The sequence below is a fragment of the Orbicella franksi genome, chromosome 13 (assembly GCF_964199315.1).
Source record: "Orbicella franksi chromosome 13, jaOrbFran1.1, whole genome shotgun sequence".
In the NCBI taxonomy this organism is placed as follows: domain Eukaryota; kingdom Metazoa; phylum Cnidaria; class Anthozoa; order Scleractinia; family Merulinidae; genus Orbicella; species Orbicella franksi.
The window spans coordinates 2921723-2937933 of NC_138157.1; the positions used below are offsets into that span (position 1 = coordinate 2921723).

General features: G+C 40.1%; 1 protein-coding gene across 2 annotated transcripts; it reads right to left on the bottom strand.

Annotated features, from left to right (window-relative positions):
- Positions 1-364: 364 nt before the first annotated feature.
- LOC145466364 (uncharacterized) lies at positions 365-16206 on the bottom strand. Of its 2 annotated transcripts, none has more exons than XM_081450081.1 (15): positions 15860-16206; positions 15094-15263; positions 10354-10441; positions 9628-9702; positions 7659-7756; positions 6882-6992; positions 6062-6188; positions 5401-5480; positions 4945-5019; positions 4238-4352; positions 3404-3480; positions 3247-3313; positions 2531-2613; positions 2270-2347; positions 365-1734 (listed from the first exon to the last, which is right to left on the bottom strand). In XM_081450081.1, the coding sequence occupies exons 2-15, from the start codon at positions 15232-15234 to the stop codon at positions 1654-1656; spliced, it is 1296 nt and encodes a 431-aa protein (XP_081306207.1). In that variant the 5' UTR covers positions 15235-15263; positions 15860-16206; the 3' UTR covers positions 365-1653. The 2 variants fall into 2 exon arrangements, with proteins under 2 accessions (XP_081306207.1, XP_081306206.1); XM_081450080.1 differs by lacking the exon at positions 15860-16206 and adding an exon at positions 15753-15852.
- Between the last annotated feature and the right edge of the window lie 5 nt (positions 16207-16211).

Below are 16211 nucleotides of genomic sequence, written 5' to 3' on the forward strand. Positions count from 1 at the left end.
ATAATTGATAATTTAATAATAAATCATAATAGGCTGTCGAGTGTTGTAGTGTCGAGGGAGGCTCGTGTAGGTATCCCTTGCGATAATTTAGGTAAGAGTAGCCTAAAAATCAAAATTCTGCTAAAATACGGTTACAATGCTCCAGAACAGTCCAAAAACACCACATAGACAACGTATGATGCAAAATGAAAACTCAATGTAACTTTATTATCATTTCTTTTCCATATCAATTTTAGCTACAGAGCCATTTTGACCAAGTGGTCGTGTTTGGAGCCTAGGCCGCTTTTGCAGCCCCCATTATAACATTTATGTATTTACCTACACAGCTACAGAGCCAGAAATGTTAAAGTCTAATTGTCACGCGAATAATCAATGGATCTAAATCTCTTGACGGATATGATGCTCTTAACAAATTACGTCTTAGGTCGTCTTTGTGTCAGCTTACTAATAATTGGCGGTCAGCGATATAATGCCACCAATCTCTTATAGGGACTACTATCAGTTTCTCTCATGCCATTTAGCCGTTGCTCTACCAATTCATAAACACCATTAAGGAATGCGTCTTTTTACGATATACTGTAAGTCAAGATTTTAAGGAAAACGACCAATTTTTTAAGTTTGAAAGACATGTTTCGACAGAACTTCTGTCATCTTCAGTTGGATGAATGATTACAAAGTTGAATAATAAGTAGGCCAAAAACGCTAATTAAGACAAATAGTAACAACAGAACGTGAAAAGGTGTAAATTAAAAAGATAATTTTAGATTTACATGGTGTAATTGCTGATTGAGGCAAGGTAGTTCTTTTTGAATATGGATAGTCTCCTTTATCTTGAGTTGAAAGCTGGTAGTGGCGTGATCTAAAATATGAAAGCAGTCTATTGAACACAATGAGCGACAACGTTCAGAATTCTGAAGATGTTTGAAGATGTGAGAGGCCCTATCAACGGCTAAGTGCTCAGGTACGCGTGTGGAAAAATGTCGGGAGGTTTCGCCGACATAACAGGCATTACAGCCCGCACATGTAAACTTATAAACCACACGTGAACGAAGGTTACCTATCTTAAAGGAAGGTAAGATAGGTAACCTTCTTGGTGTGAAAGACCCTATCCCCGGCGGGCTTCGTTCACGTGTGGTTTATTACCTCTAAAATTGAAACAGTCTGATGTGAAAGGTATCGGCGTACCTGCTGCTTCAATTTTCCTTTACTACTTCATTGCGCTTATCAACTAATTGCTACTCCAGTTGAAAACGTACTTCATCAGGTTATAACAAGATACGGGCGTTATAGCGGTGAACTCTAAGAGAACCTTTGCGATAAATGTAATCTTGTCTAGTATGGCCGACATAGACACTGTCTAGAAATCTCCTTTTCGTGTATCGTTTTTACGCCGCTTAGTCCCTTCAAAAATATTAATCTTTCCCGAATTTCAGTGAATGTTCTGCAATTAGAAGCCATTCCTTCCTACAATTTAACTATACGCGAGGCAGGCACTTAATCAGCTTGAGCTAGGTGGTAACAAATCATTGATTCTCAACTTCTCAAAGCTACATTAGGTTAACAACGAGTCGGACTACGCAATATCACTGGAGTTTAGTTTTATATATATATGTTGTCAGCGAAACAGGAATCCTGCGATGAATCTAATTGGCTTTATAACAAACAACAAGACTCAGAGCGCACTACCAGCGGTGGTGTTGAGCCTGGCGAAAAGGAAGGTATCATGACAACGTCCTAAAAAAAAAAAAAAAAAAAAAAAAAAAAAACCAATGGAATGTACGGCAGGTCAATTGGTAACCGTTTGAAAAAGGAACAATTTGGGTGCGAAATTAGCTGTGGCCTCATAGTAGGTGCGCTCGTCTCCCGATCGAGCGGTCCGGGTTCTAACCCTAACCGGGGACATTGTGTTTTGTTCTTGGGCAAAACACTTTACTCCCACAGTGCCTCTCTCCACCCAGGTGTGTAAATAGGTACTTGCGAACTTAATGATGGTGTTAACCCTGCGATGGACTAGCATCCCATCCAGGGGGGAGTAGAAACACTCCTAGTCACTTCATGCTAGAGAAACCGGGATAAGCTCCGGCCTGATGGGTCACTTAGCTGTTATGCAGACTTTACCTTTACTCGGCTCTAACGTATGCTAGCTGTGACGAACTAATCAGAGAAACCAAATGAAGCTCTGTTAAGTTCCTTTTGAAATCAAACACGTACAGAAAGGCTTTTACAGTCAAGTTATGTTTATTTCTCCACCTAGTCGTCCAAAACTCACCGCAGGATGAACGAGTACGTCATTTGCCCCTTCTGCACCGTTGCGATAGGTGTTGGTGTGTCCATTGGGCCAACGAACCTGCGCATGGGTAAAGACGTAAACTTAACCCTTTCAGACCAAAAAGGAAAGAATTACTTTCAAAGCAATTGTTAAGCATTTCTAATATCCATGCAATAACTTGTTTAACTGGTTTGGAGAAGAAAAACCAAAGGCGGAGGGAGGGCGTAATCTACTTTCATGATCAGCAAGAACTTTGATTACCTTTGCAACTCCATTCGCAACACTGAAGACGCGACCAATGTTTCCCGCTCCACCGTCCTGGTTTCCCCATTTCCAATCCGGTCCTAAAAATTCATAAGACATAATGAAAAAACACACTAGGAGAGCTGTTATTGGCGGAAAGCTATAAATTTCGATTTTTCTGGCAGCTGTTTGTGTCCGCGAGTTGTTGCTCAGTCCGGTCGAAAGTGATCAAAAGTTGTTAAAATTGCTTCAATTACCTGAGAAAAGACGTATTTTTGCCTGATAGGTGAAATCTGAGATCTGCAAAATCTAATGATAGCTGACAAATTGTCAAATATATATTATATAATATGCCGAATTATTCTCGCATTTTGACTGGTTGTTACTTTTTATCAATTGCAAGACAGACCTTACATCATGCATGTATGACGTCATTAACGTATTATATAAAACAAGTAGATTCTATGTTGCCCTACTTCAAAATATGCCAAAAACGTCCGTGACACACTCGGCTATCACCTCGTGAGCCACTTTTTTGTTCTTATTGTATTTTGACGTCATCTGTGATTAATTACTGAACAGACGCACGGAAACGTGGAATCTATTTGTTCAACTGATAACTGAGATTCCAGCATCCCGATTGCCATGCATTTTCTTTTATGATGCTATTGAGAGAATATTGTAAGTATATGTTACTTTTAAAAAATTAACAAGTACATTGGGAGCTCTCTAACCTCTGATCACACGACATCCCACTTGAACTCCCTCCAGAAGTAGCACGCGTCTGTTTTCATCACAAACCTACGATTTGACAGTGTTATTGCATACAAAACGCGTTAATACTCACGTAGGAATGTAAGCGCTTTGGGAGCGTAAAATTATCTGTCTTACCTTAACATCAAAAGCAGAATCTTTTCCAAAGCGGTAGGAGTTTTTAGTCCCATTGTCCCACTGAACATCCACCCAACCTGAAATTGTTCGTGATATAATCAAAGACTCCTCAAATCACTAGGCCTAGCACAGGTCCATACAAATAAAAGAATATTATTACCACAGAATCTTTATTACCACAGAATCACAAATAACTCTCTAAGTTGTTCAGTCCTGTAATCAGACTGTTCATACTGCGCTCGAGATCAGAGAGTTTCTCTTTTAGTGACTTCTTCAAACTGTAGCGGCCGCCTTTCTATGCAGAACGGGGCGCGAGAAACATTGGTACGATCCACACGTCTAACAGTTCTACTCCGGTTTATTTTCCACGGTGTTGGGACGAATTATTACAGCTTGAACATGTTAAAGTTCAAAGTAAGGCATGACAGGATTTCCTTACCACAATGTCCGGATAAGATTGTCAAAGACTGTAATGGAACGTACTCGGGAATGGCTTCGGGTGAAGCTTGAGTAAACAGGTAACGAAGCTACAAATACACACTGAAAATACACGGACGTTGCGAAAACGTTCTGCTAGCACGAGGAACCCTTTTTTTTAAGTCCCGTATTAGAACTAGGGGATGACGGGATGCGTAACGCAACACTGAACGACTGAGAAGGCGTTACAAAACGGTGGCTACTTTCAGGTGGGTCGTTACTTTCGGAGGGACTGTTACTTCCGGAGATCATTAGGAAGATAAATAATGAACGTTAATTTGGGGAGCCGTTATTTTCGGGGCATGGGGCGTTACTTTCAGAATTCTACGGTAAAACATTACCGACAGCGGAACTAACCAGGTATACCATCTGTTTTTATGATGGTACCAGCTCTTCCTCCATCTTGATTTCCATATTCCCAGTGTGCTCCCCTTCGAACACGTGACCCAACTGGAGGAGGTTTAGGATAATTCTGATGGAATTTAATGAAAGAAAATAATCATTAGATTATAGGCGACAATATTTGATCTTAATTTTCCTTTATTGTTTTGCCGATTTTATCGCTATTCAATAATCTCTACACTGGTTTCGTGTAGTATACAACGGTAGAACACATTCCTGTTAAAAGAAAATTTTTCCTGGACGTTTCTCTTCGAACGAGACAATAAACGAGGAGAAGTAGAGAGACAGAAAAAAATATGCAGTTTCTGTGAGTTGGTGGCACGTCTATAAGTACTTTGTTAGTTCTCAATCAGAATTGCACGCTTAAAGTTTACAACTTTTGCCAGTCGTGACCGTGGAATCTCGTTAAAGGTCAGTCTTAAGCCGTGTCAAGACAGCCAACCTCTCATTATACAAGCTCGCTTGGGACACTTTCACTCTTACTGCAGCCGACCGCACTGTCACGATATTCTCATCGCACGGTCCTCACAATATCACCGCCCAAAAACTTGGAGACTCCCAAGAACGTAAAGAAATTGTGCACACTAAAATGTCTAATAAATATATCTTGACAGAAATATCGCCACATTTTTAAGTGTTGTGTAAAGCCGAGTTAGACTCACTCCATCTCCATCGTCATCGTCATCGTCATCATCTTCGGCGACTAACATCGCCAAGAGCAGCGCCATGAGAGGACGCTACAACAGAAAACTCAAACGGATCAATTTTATCTTAAAAGTAATTCTAATCGTTATGAGTGATTATAAGACTAAATGCTGTCCAGTCTAAAAATAATAATATGTCATACAGAATGTTCTGTCCAATTAGGCTGTCTGAGTACGTCTATCAAAGAATCATTGTCGTTTATAGCCTCAAATACAGAGGAGCAATTGAAACTATGGAGTATTGTCACGCTGCGTCAAGCTTTAGGGATGTGCACACTTACAAAATCCGGCTAAAAGTGTGGTTTTTTTTGTTTTTGTTTTTTTTTTTTCAATTTAGCCTTTCGTTTGTCTGGTTGTCCGTGTTCTGTCCATACATCACTTCGCTCCGTTGGTCCGTTGGTTGCATGATCTTACCAGCTCAGCTTCATCCGTATCTTCCCCGAGGCCCTGCATAAACTGCTGTAACGCAAGCAACGAATGAAGCTTAGCCATGTCTGTTGAGAGAGAAAAGCAATAGTTTACTTATTATCAAGAAAGAGTGACTGCGATAACTTCTTTACCTGTTTTTTCCCTACTGATCTAACCGATATTGAATATTTGATACCTTCCCCACCAATTGCAATAAGCGAGCAGTTAGGGCAACCGACAAAACCTGGAATTGGTTCGGACCAGATGTCTTCCCTGAGGAGTAGTAATACTCACAGCGACTTCATGCTACAGGGATTCTTTCTTGAGTATGATACTACAGAAGCAGTTTGGTCCGAATGTGGGTTAACCAGCATAACTAACCCTGCCATGGTCAAACACCCATGCAATTTTTAGGTCGACGAAATGAAGTATTATTGTTGACAAGAATAACACCGAAGAAGCAAACGGATGTCTGCCGACCATGCTTCCATAAATAGCAATTAATACATTTGACAGGAATTTGATCTCTGGTGGCATTTGTTGGAGGGAGGAGGCAACTTATTAAAATAAATGTCCCTTAGCTTCAGGGTTGTTGAGGGAGTGTCAATAGTATATCGCATTAGCATATCCTTGCAACTGTCACAAAAGTACCCGTCACGTCACTCACCATGCGCAAACTGAGCGATGAACCGTGACAGCAACACCTGTCTCTTAAAGAATGTGCTGAGCTCATCCATGTTTTGAACCATCACGTACATCCCTCCAGTTGTTTGTGCAATTCTCTCCAAAAGTTGCTTTCAGCGGCAAAAAATTTAAAAGGAATCAAATAAACCCTTTATCTATCCCTCGTTTTGCTTTCAAAAAAGTGTATTAAATATCAGTTAAATCAAAGCATGGCATTCTCATCTAGAGATTTAAGGGCCTTTTGCACCCTTCTGCGTATGTGTAACGATTTCTTGTCATAGTGATTTAAATCATTTTTGTTTTTGTTTTTGTTTTCTTGTTGAATGAAGATCGCAGAAAAATTTCTTATTCTCGCAGGAAAGTATCTGAAGTGGCTCGCTCTATACAGAGGGTCAAAGGAGGGACAGTGAGGTTTCCTGAGGCAAAAGTATATAAGTAGGCGAATTAATAGACGATTGCAAAATATCCTTGGCAGCGCTTGGAACTGGGGCGTACTTGGTTAGTTTACGTTTCCCGTTTATTCTTCTGATATCTAAATATAACTATACTTATCCTAGTAGAAAGAGGATCTTTGCTGTACCAACAAAAGCATACACTGGCACCCTCAATTACAAGGAAACAACTATTTATCAATTGGCAAACCTAAGTGCCAAAATATAAGAAGTGCACTGGAGAACTTTCGCATTGTCCACTTCCTCCTTTGACGTAACAAACTAACGCGTTATACAGGTCTCAATTGACAACTTAGCTAATGCCAAACACGAAATAATCAATCATTTGACAAAGTACTTTGTGGACATTACCTTATCTGCACTTCCGCATCCAACACAAGCAATGGGGATTTTGTATGGAAGGCCTACCTCCTGCCAGCGAGGCCCGAACATCTCCGCAACCAACAAGACTCCAATAGAAGCCTGAAGACCAAATTGGATCGGGCTAAATGATTTCGTAACATAGGTCATGTTTCTGTAGACGTTTGTACTCAAGTTTCGATATTAATTTGAAATCACGCCTAGAAGGCCAGTTTTTCCGGCAATATTGGTCAATTTTACTTAAACACAATAAATGTTGACCAAACGTGAGGCCAATATGGCTGGATATTGGATCATTCAGCCATCTTGGCCGAACTCGCAGTAGTCAGTAGAAGACTTAAAATGTTATATTGCATAAAGCTCGCCATCTATCTTAGACAGCGTCCACACTACACTGGAGAAATGTGAAAGCACGCCTTATTTTCCACGGTTAGACCCACCCCCCGTCACGAAAACGGAGCTTTTCGAAAGCAAAGACGATAATCATGCGAATTCCCTGACCAAGTTTTCCACAAACGTAAATCGAAAATGACCGGTGATTGTTGTTTTTTAAATTCCTCCGGTGTGGTGTGGACGGAAAACATTTGACACGTTTTTAGAATGAAACCTCCTTTTTCAAATTCCTCTGGCGTAGTTTGAACTGGGTCCAACAGGACCCAGTAATTTAACTGAGTTGGAAAGCCTGCTCGTAAAGCCAAACAGAGTGCAGGATTTGTTTCGTCTTGCCCCCTTGGAGAGCTTCCCATTAATTATTTTAGATGTTCTTACTTGCTGTCCGTCTTGACAGTTTTCATCTGTAGGCTTCCCATCAGTCATCAGAATGATACGTGGGCAAAGCTTTCTTCCATTTACACTTACCACTCCTCCTGTAGTTAACATTAAAAGACAAAGGTATGTGGAGAAGTTTTTGTTGTATGAGCTTACATCAAGTATTGTCAAAGTTAGTTACGTGTGAGATGCATGTTGGTTATTAAAGATGTTGTCTTGAAGTAGCCACATGTTCACTGAAGACTACTTTAAACCAAAATAACTCGACATGGTGGCAAGTCCCAATAGCCTTTAAACTTAAGAAGAATCAGAAACAGCGGACATATGGGAGACCAAACCAGAACTTAAGCTGAACAACCACAAGAAGTTGAAGAGCACAACAAAGCTGGCGCTTACCGTTCACAACCACAAGTCGCCGCCCCTGTACAGCAGAGCATGGTTCAACAGATACCCATGGCGAGTTAGCAAGTTTCACCACCTGAAAAATTCAACTTCAAAAGCGAGGAATGGTCGCGCTGGATAAAGCTTTTCTAACGATTTCGAGAAGCGACTTGACTGAACCAAAAGGACGACGGCGTGAGCCATGTGAACACTTTGATTTATTCGACGAGCGAAGGAGCCGACAATATCGTAGTGTCATTCGGAATAACAACTGAAAAAGCGAAGCAGTATAGCGTGGTTAAAGGAAAGTTTAAAGCTCATTTCGTGGTGAAGAGAAACGGGATATTTGAGTGAGCGAAATTTATCCTAAGAAGTTAACAAGATGGTGAGTCGGTGGCTAATTTCATAACAGATTTGCATTGTCTTGCATGCTGATCTGCCAATTTGGAACACTAAGAGACGATCTCATCCAAGATGAAATCATGGTAGGGATGAGAGAAAAAAAGCTCTCTGAACAACTGCAACCGGGCTTTAGAAAAAGCAATTACAAAAACCAGGCAGTTGGAGACAGTTAATTAAGGAGCGGCAAACTGTCTTACAGGAAACAAAATCTGAGCCACCACCAGCTAATGTGGCCCGCGTTTATCCAACGGATTGGGAAAAGATTCCCAAGAAGACATGAATAATAAAAAGAAAACACTCAAGCCTAAAAATAAGAAGACACCTGAGCACAATGTTCAAGGTGCCTGGGTCAACTACAGCCAAAAGGACAATTTCCAGCTAGACAATTAAAATGTGATAAGTGCTCCAAAGTAGGACATTAGAAAAGGTCTGCAGATCTCAGTTAGACAAGAGAGTGGATGAAGTGAATTTTCCTGAGAGACAAGAATAAAGAAGAGCTCTTCCTGGGTGAACTCACTGAGCTAACTGCTGTTCAAGGAAGTACAGAAGATTCATTGAAAGCTTAAGTCTCCTTGAATGGACTGCTAGTAGAATTTAAATTGGGTACAGCGCAATTGCAACAGAAATTCAACCTAGCCTGTATCACAGTCTGAAAGCAGCTCCATCACTTAGCAGGCTTCTCATAGGTCCCTATAAACAGACACTGAGCTGTCTAGGAACTTGCGAGTGTAAGACAAGGTTGCTAAGGAACAAGAGTATGTAATGAAAGAGTTGGAGCGTCCTCTGCAAGGAAGAAAGCCAACTGAACTCCTATAGCTGATAAGCAGACTTGGCAGCCTGAGTAGTGATGCTACAAAAGTAAAGTAGCTGATAAGTACCAAGTTTATTTTGCAACGCACATTTGAGCTAGTCTGGCGCTTTTAGCGACTACGAAAGGCTACTACAGTTTATGCTATACAATATCTCGCCCATTTGAAGGCTGGTCAATGCCGTCCTAACTTATGTCCTAGTCTTGTTTTGCAGGAAAAGGGGATACCACAGCTTTTTTAAGTTGACCGGCGAAAATATTCCTCGATTGTGCTTTGATTTGATTGGCTGGCTTTGAAGATTTCCGTACCTTAGGAAGACAAGTATCTCCGTGGTACAAATGGAAAAAAAAAAGTTAAATGTTAATTAAATGACTCACCATTTTTTCCAATCTCTTGCAATGCCATCAGCAAACCATTTTTCATTGGGGTCAATCCATTAGCCGTAAGTCCAGCTGAAACATATTCAGACCTAATTAAAATTACGGCAACGAAACTTAAAGGATTAAAGGCATGCCCAAAAAATATGACGGCATAGCTATTACAGCTACTATCTTGCATCCTCCATTTCATGCTGTTAATGAAAAGTTATAAAACCACCAAGAATGGCTCAGAAACAGTCAAAACTGACCAAGAAAACTGAAAAATTAAAAACGTTACTACATAAAGAAAAAGTTACCACATGCAAGAAAGCTAAAGAGCGTTAAGAAATACCAAAATTCGAAATTTGGAGAAAAGGCTTGTCAAAAAATGTGGTTGCTATTGATACATCAATATGATTGATCAGTAGCATGTCGTATATTAAAGGTAAAATCACAAAATTTGGAGTTCGCTTCTGTAATCCTTATTAAGTTATAACCATTCAAACTTGGCGAGGGCCTCATAAGCACCCCCGTCCCTTCCAGTCTGGGTTAATTATTAATGACGATAACTGTTTTACAATTAAACCACCACATCTGTACGCAGATAAGGTCTTAAAGGGTTCTTAAATATGACAGAAACTTAGTTGTTCTGATGTTCTGTAAATATCTGAATCTGAACTCTGTATCTAAGTTATTTCTTTAATAAAAGCTGGAATAGGGGACACATATGCATTAGCAACGTACCTATTTTTGCTTTAAGGCTAGAATAGTCCGTTGACAAGCTGTGTAAAACCTGTGTTTTGGCTCCAAACTCGACAATTGCAACGTTTTCCTAATTGTAAACGTAAAGGATTAAAATTACAACACAACACTAGCTGTAAACGTCACTAAAAGGATAACGAGCCTGGATGAAGGGCTAATGATCACTGGAAAGTACATTAGATCAGACAAATTGAACAAAATTTATTGCTTTCGTACGATGGACGGATAGATAAGAGGCAGGGCTGTCCATAATTAACGGCTGTCTTAGCTTAAACAATGCCCCCTTGAACGTAAAGACGAAAGAAAACATCTTCTGAGAAACTGAAACTGAGTATAAGATAACTGTTGACGTTTTTTAAAGCAAAATGGCTACCTGTACACTCACGGTACCATCACGGTACCGGGCAGGAGTCAAACCCCGGCCAAATTGGCGGGAGGAAAGCGCTCTCACCACTGCGCCACCCTTGTTCCCATTTATAGCAATCCCATAGCAAGTAAGCTTCTTAAACATTGAATTCTGAACAATTTATGAGTGAAAAATTCAAGATACTAGACTTTTTTAATTTTTTCAAACATTTGCCTGTATATATATTTTTTCCGCGAACTTGTTCCTGGCCTAAAAGTTCGCGAAGGGGTGGGTACACCCACCCCTTTGTACCCCAACGTGCCAAGAGACTGGGTACCACATGGAGCGCATAGTTAAGAAACACGCGGTCCTTATTTTAACAAAAACACTACCAACCATCAAGTAGTATGGATTCCATTACATTCAAAAGTAAAGAAGAATGCTTTGTCATAAATCATAAATTCCAATAAAGATTGATACCTCTCCTCATCGTTTTGCTTAATTCTATGATTTCTTTTCCTTTTCTTTTTTTTTTCCTTTTTTTTTTTTTTTTTTTCGTGTTTGTTATTTCGTTTTTTAAAAGTTGTGTAGTAGCTCGGGCTCTCTTTCATCTCCGAGTGGTGGGGGACTCTTCGTGACACTTACATGAACTCTCGGAAATGACCACACGCGGGATATTAAACCGCTGACCAAAAATGATGGCGTCACAACTGACGAGAGAGAAAAAAGCTGACGCCATCAGATGACGCGAGACGAGCAAGAGGATGGGGGTATCCCCCTCTACTGACGTCATTGGCACGTGGCCAGCAGGGGAAGAGGGTACCTCCCTCCACTGACGTCCACGTTAAGGCCAAACACACGTCAACGCACACGTCCACGCACACGCAATGTTGTACAAAACCTACTTGTCTCCCTCGTGTCCCCTTTGCTAGACATACTAAGCTTCATTTTAAACTTTTGGGCGCGAACACTAGGCCTCGGCACATGTCCCGCTTTGTAACTAATTTTTTCACCACGTTAAAAATTGTTGAGAGTTGATTTCTTTCCTGTTATGGCGTGATTTTTATTAGCGTGACAGCGAGCGAAAGTAAAACGCTGACGCGAGATGAACACAGGCACGAATCGATTTTTGATCAAACTAATCGATATTTTAAGCTTCCGCCATCTTTTTCACGCGTGATCCGGCCACCAAACGCCTGAAAGTGGGACCTCGCACCAAACGTTACGGGCTGGTGTTTGACAAGCGCGTGGTAGACTCTCAGACCTTTCAGTCGTACCCGTACGGTTACACACAAGTTCAGCTCGACGATATCGACATGGAGAATGTCGAGGCTTTGATTGTTTTGTAAATAGCTTTCCCTCACCTACTTACGTCAACACAGACTCGTATCCTTCGACGTAAAACGCACACACTAATCATTTCTGTAAATGTTTTCATGGGCGCTGGTCACTAGGACTTCAGCACACGTCCCGAGTGTAAAAATTAGGATTTTTTTGAAAATACATTTTTTTTCCCCACATTTGCCTTTGTCTCCGTGTGATTTGTTATCATCTAGGGTTAATATTGTAATTTGCAGAGTTACGTGGTCTAAATACGGTCTTCTGATTGGTCCAAATGGTTGGCCGAGCAAGGGACTGAGTATCATTTCCTTATCCACTATCTTAATTGAAATCCTGCAATCTGATTGGTCTAGAGCGGTCACGTGGGCGAAATCTGGCCTTCTGATTGGTCCGGTCCCATACAAGTCACGTTTACTACTCCCGTCCTGGGCTTCCCGACCCCCTAGTGTTGCGCACAATGATGCAGGTAACATAAAAGGTCAAACACTCAAATTTAAAAACAATACTTTCTTTACCGAAGCTAAAACCCTGCGACTCTGTTTTGCACAATTGTGATTATTCAATGTCCAGTAACAACATGTCCTCTCAGAGGGCTTTTGTTTAATTTTTCATACCTTTGTCTGCATTTTTTCCCGCGAACTTGTACACGGCTTACAAGTGCGCGCCACTTCACGAAAAAAGAATCACATGAGGATAATTGAAACGTGACTGGCCCTTTTCTAGCACAGTTACGTCACTTAATGATTTGTAATTGCAATTTTTTTGTATTGTAACTTAACTTTGCACATATATGATTTGTCATCGGATTCCCATACAAACTCTGTACATTCTGACGCGCGATGGCTACCCGGCGTCCATTGCTTGCAAAACCGAGATCTATTCCCCCCATTCGCATTATGAACGCCCTCGCTTTAAAATTTATAATGGTCCTTACCTATGTTGATATACGTTTACTGACAGCTACCTATACGCATTTGTCATGGTCATGACTGAAATGAAATAATTACCCCTAAATCGGACATTTGACAACAACCAATGACTTGCGAATGCAGCCGTTATGTGATCAGTTCATGAATCAACTGTGATTAAATAGATAGACCTGATCTGTATTCATTTGTGAAAACAGAACAAAACCAAAACAACATCGAGACGAATGGCCCTGCTTGGGTAGAAAAACGCTATAATCTGGACCACAAAAATCTTCGCTTTTTGCAAAAGTTTCAGAACCATTTTTAGATTAATCAGTTCTTCGAGATTGAGATTAATTTTGTAAAAATACACGTTCGTAAAGGGAGAAAACGGATAGCCTTCGGTTTACGTAAGCTAAGAAACCTCGCTAAGTGCCTGATTTTGGGTAATTTAATCGCTGCAAAACCAAAATAAACATGTAACGCAGCGTGTACTTCGAAATTTTTGTTAAAAAAATGGAATTGTTAACAAACTGCAGAAGACCTAAGATCTCATGTCGTTTGCCATGACAGTTACAGTTATGTCTCTGTCTGCATAGTCATCTGCTTAATCGCTCGTCTCCTTATATTTTCTCGAATTTCTAATACTATGACGAATGCGATTGTCAAAAATTCAAAATTAATCGAATAATAAAGTTGAAGAATGAACTTGTTCATGAAAATATTTGAAGACGAATATCCGTGAGGGTCATGAGGGTTGACCGTAAAAAAGCACCTTAAATAGGACATTCTTGAAACTTAGCCGACTTGCAGTAAAGTTCTGTAATATTCCCTTACTTTCCAAGTTTTATATTCTAAGAAAAACCGTGATATAATCTCAAACACAACAGAAATGAACCATGGCTGCTTGGCTTCAGAATTTTATGCAAAAACCCAAATGCCGTGAGAGATTTCAGTGTATTCGAAGTGGATCTCATTTTTTTTTTTTTTTTTCTACCCAATAGAGACCAGGTGACATCCAAATGACAGAGGCGGCGAATGAGGTCTATTAATCGTTCAATCTATTAATTAAACAACCGTTCGTCGAGACGAAAGAAAAGGTGTTCCGAGAAGCTGAAACCAGGTGAAAAGATCACTGCCATTGCGATTTTGTCGGCAATAAAAGTAACAAAGTCACATGTCCAATCGCGGTATGATCGATAACACAAACTCTGACTGCACTTAGCTCGCTGATAATACACATGAAAAAGCGCAGACACACGCAAAGCATCGGAATCATCGACATATTAAACACTCTCTGTCTACCCGGCTGACTGGAAACAGAAATATGTTTGTATTTGGAGAGGAATCCCTATTTCGTGATCGTATCACATATCACAAAGTCTTCTTTAAAGAGGATCAGAAGCAACGTTTAGCTGCAGTTGTTGCCAATCACGTATCACGAACTGCTTGCTCTGATCCTCATTTTGCGCGTGCGCCTTAATAGCCACTTATTCAGTCACGATTACTGAAACAATATATCGGCGTGTCAAGAAAGCCGTTAAAACCCCAGAACTTCTTCTTGAATTAGCAAATAATTATAGCTTGTCTGGATGTTGCACGCAAAACGTTCATCATCCACACTGAACTTTCGATACTCTGAAGTATTGAATAATTTCTTGGTTCTTAGAATTGCTCAATAAAATATTTATAAAAGAAACACTCGGAATGCAAGTTTAATTTATCTTATTTGGGTTATCATTCACCTTCACTGGTGTCCTCATTCTCCAATAAGTGTAATTTCATTGTTTTAAACTTAACCAAGACAAGCTTTACGACAATGAGCTTGTAAAACGTACTTTTCCGTAAAAATATCCACTGTAAAATTTTATTCTGTCCCAGAAGCTAAAATGACCGAAGGTGCAACCAGTGAATTTATCAGGTGTTGAATTGGAATTCAGCAATACAAACAAAACTATATGGTATATAATATTTATGATTCTACAATTACATGCAAAGCGTTCTTCTTCAAAACCGTACACGACTTAATCGATACTCCTATTGGCCGATTAGCAGATTTCTCTGTCAGATGTAGTTCTTTAGGATTAAAGCATCATCACAAATTAATGCTTCACACTTCGATTCTACCTTTAAGTTGGCTTGTCTTGCAGTCTCCTCTACTCCCTCCAGGAATTTGAGTGCGGCAGCTTTGAGCTGGTTGATACCCTCATTGTTATTCGTGCCCATGGAACCCGAGGTATCGAGGCATAACACTGTGTCTAAAGGCATCTTGTAGTTAGCAGAAACCCGTTTGCTTGCTGAGGACGAGAAGAAAACAAAAGCATTGCATAAACGTCTACAGATGCAGCTTTATCATGTTAATTTACTTTATATAACGAACAGGCGCATTCCGAATCAAGTTGACCTCGTATTTCTGACTTCAAACGGCAAATATATTTATCATTCGCCCTACGTTTACCATAATCTTGAAACTCTTATCTGCTAGCACTCTGCTAATATCTCTAAGGATAAATGTCACTCTAATGAACAATTTGATACTACTACGACATGCGAAAGTGAGTGTCTGCATCCATGCATGCATGCATAACATAACAACTGTGAACTGACTAGAGTCCTTTGAGCTCAGCAACGTTTTAACACTCCTAAATGAAGGAATTTAACAACGCGCGATTACTTTGAGCAGCCTTGAGAATATCAAGCTAGTTACTGATCGCTAAGCTTCGCGCACTGTGTCTCTACATATATAACTCTCCCTAAATCATGTAAACAAGGAAACATCCGGAAACCTGCCATAGCGTTGCGCCCAGATCGGTTTCTCCTTGATCATATGTTACTTATAAAGTAGAAAAATGGAAAAATGTGATTGAAATATAATATCAAGGCATTTTCGTACCTCAAAATGAAGTTTCTAACGAGTAATGGTCTCGGCTTGTCACTACGCAGCAAAATTGCTCGATTCGTCTTGATTGTCTTCCAGAACTGTGATTAACGTCACCAACGCCCACTGAAAACATTTAATTTCAGGTTAAGTCTGTTTCACCTATCCTGCCGTCGCGAAATGATTTTTGGGAAATGAAAAAAAAATTCAATACTTTTGAAAATTTCTCTAGAATTCGCAGAAATCTTTGGGTACAGTCATGGTTCCTCGAAAAATCCCATGAATTTTTTGAGTTCATTTCAACGTAAAATAACCCTTTTCAAATTAAAATTCCTTACATTTGGCGGAAATATTCCTGGGACCTAGA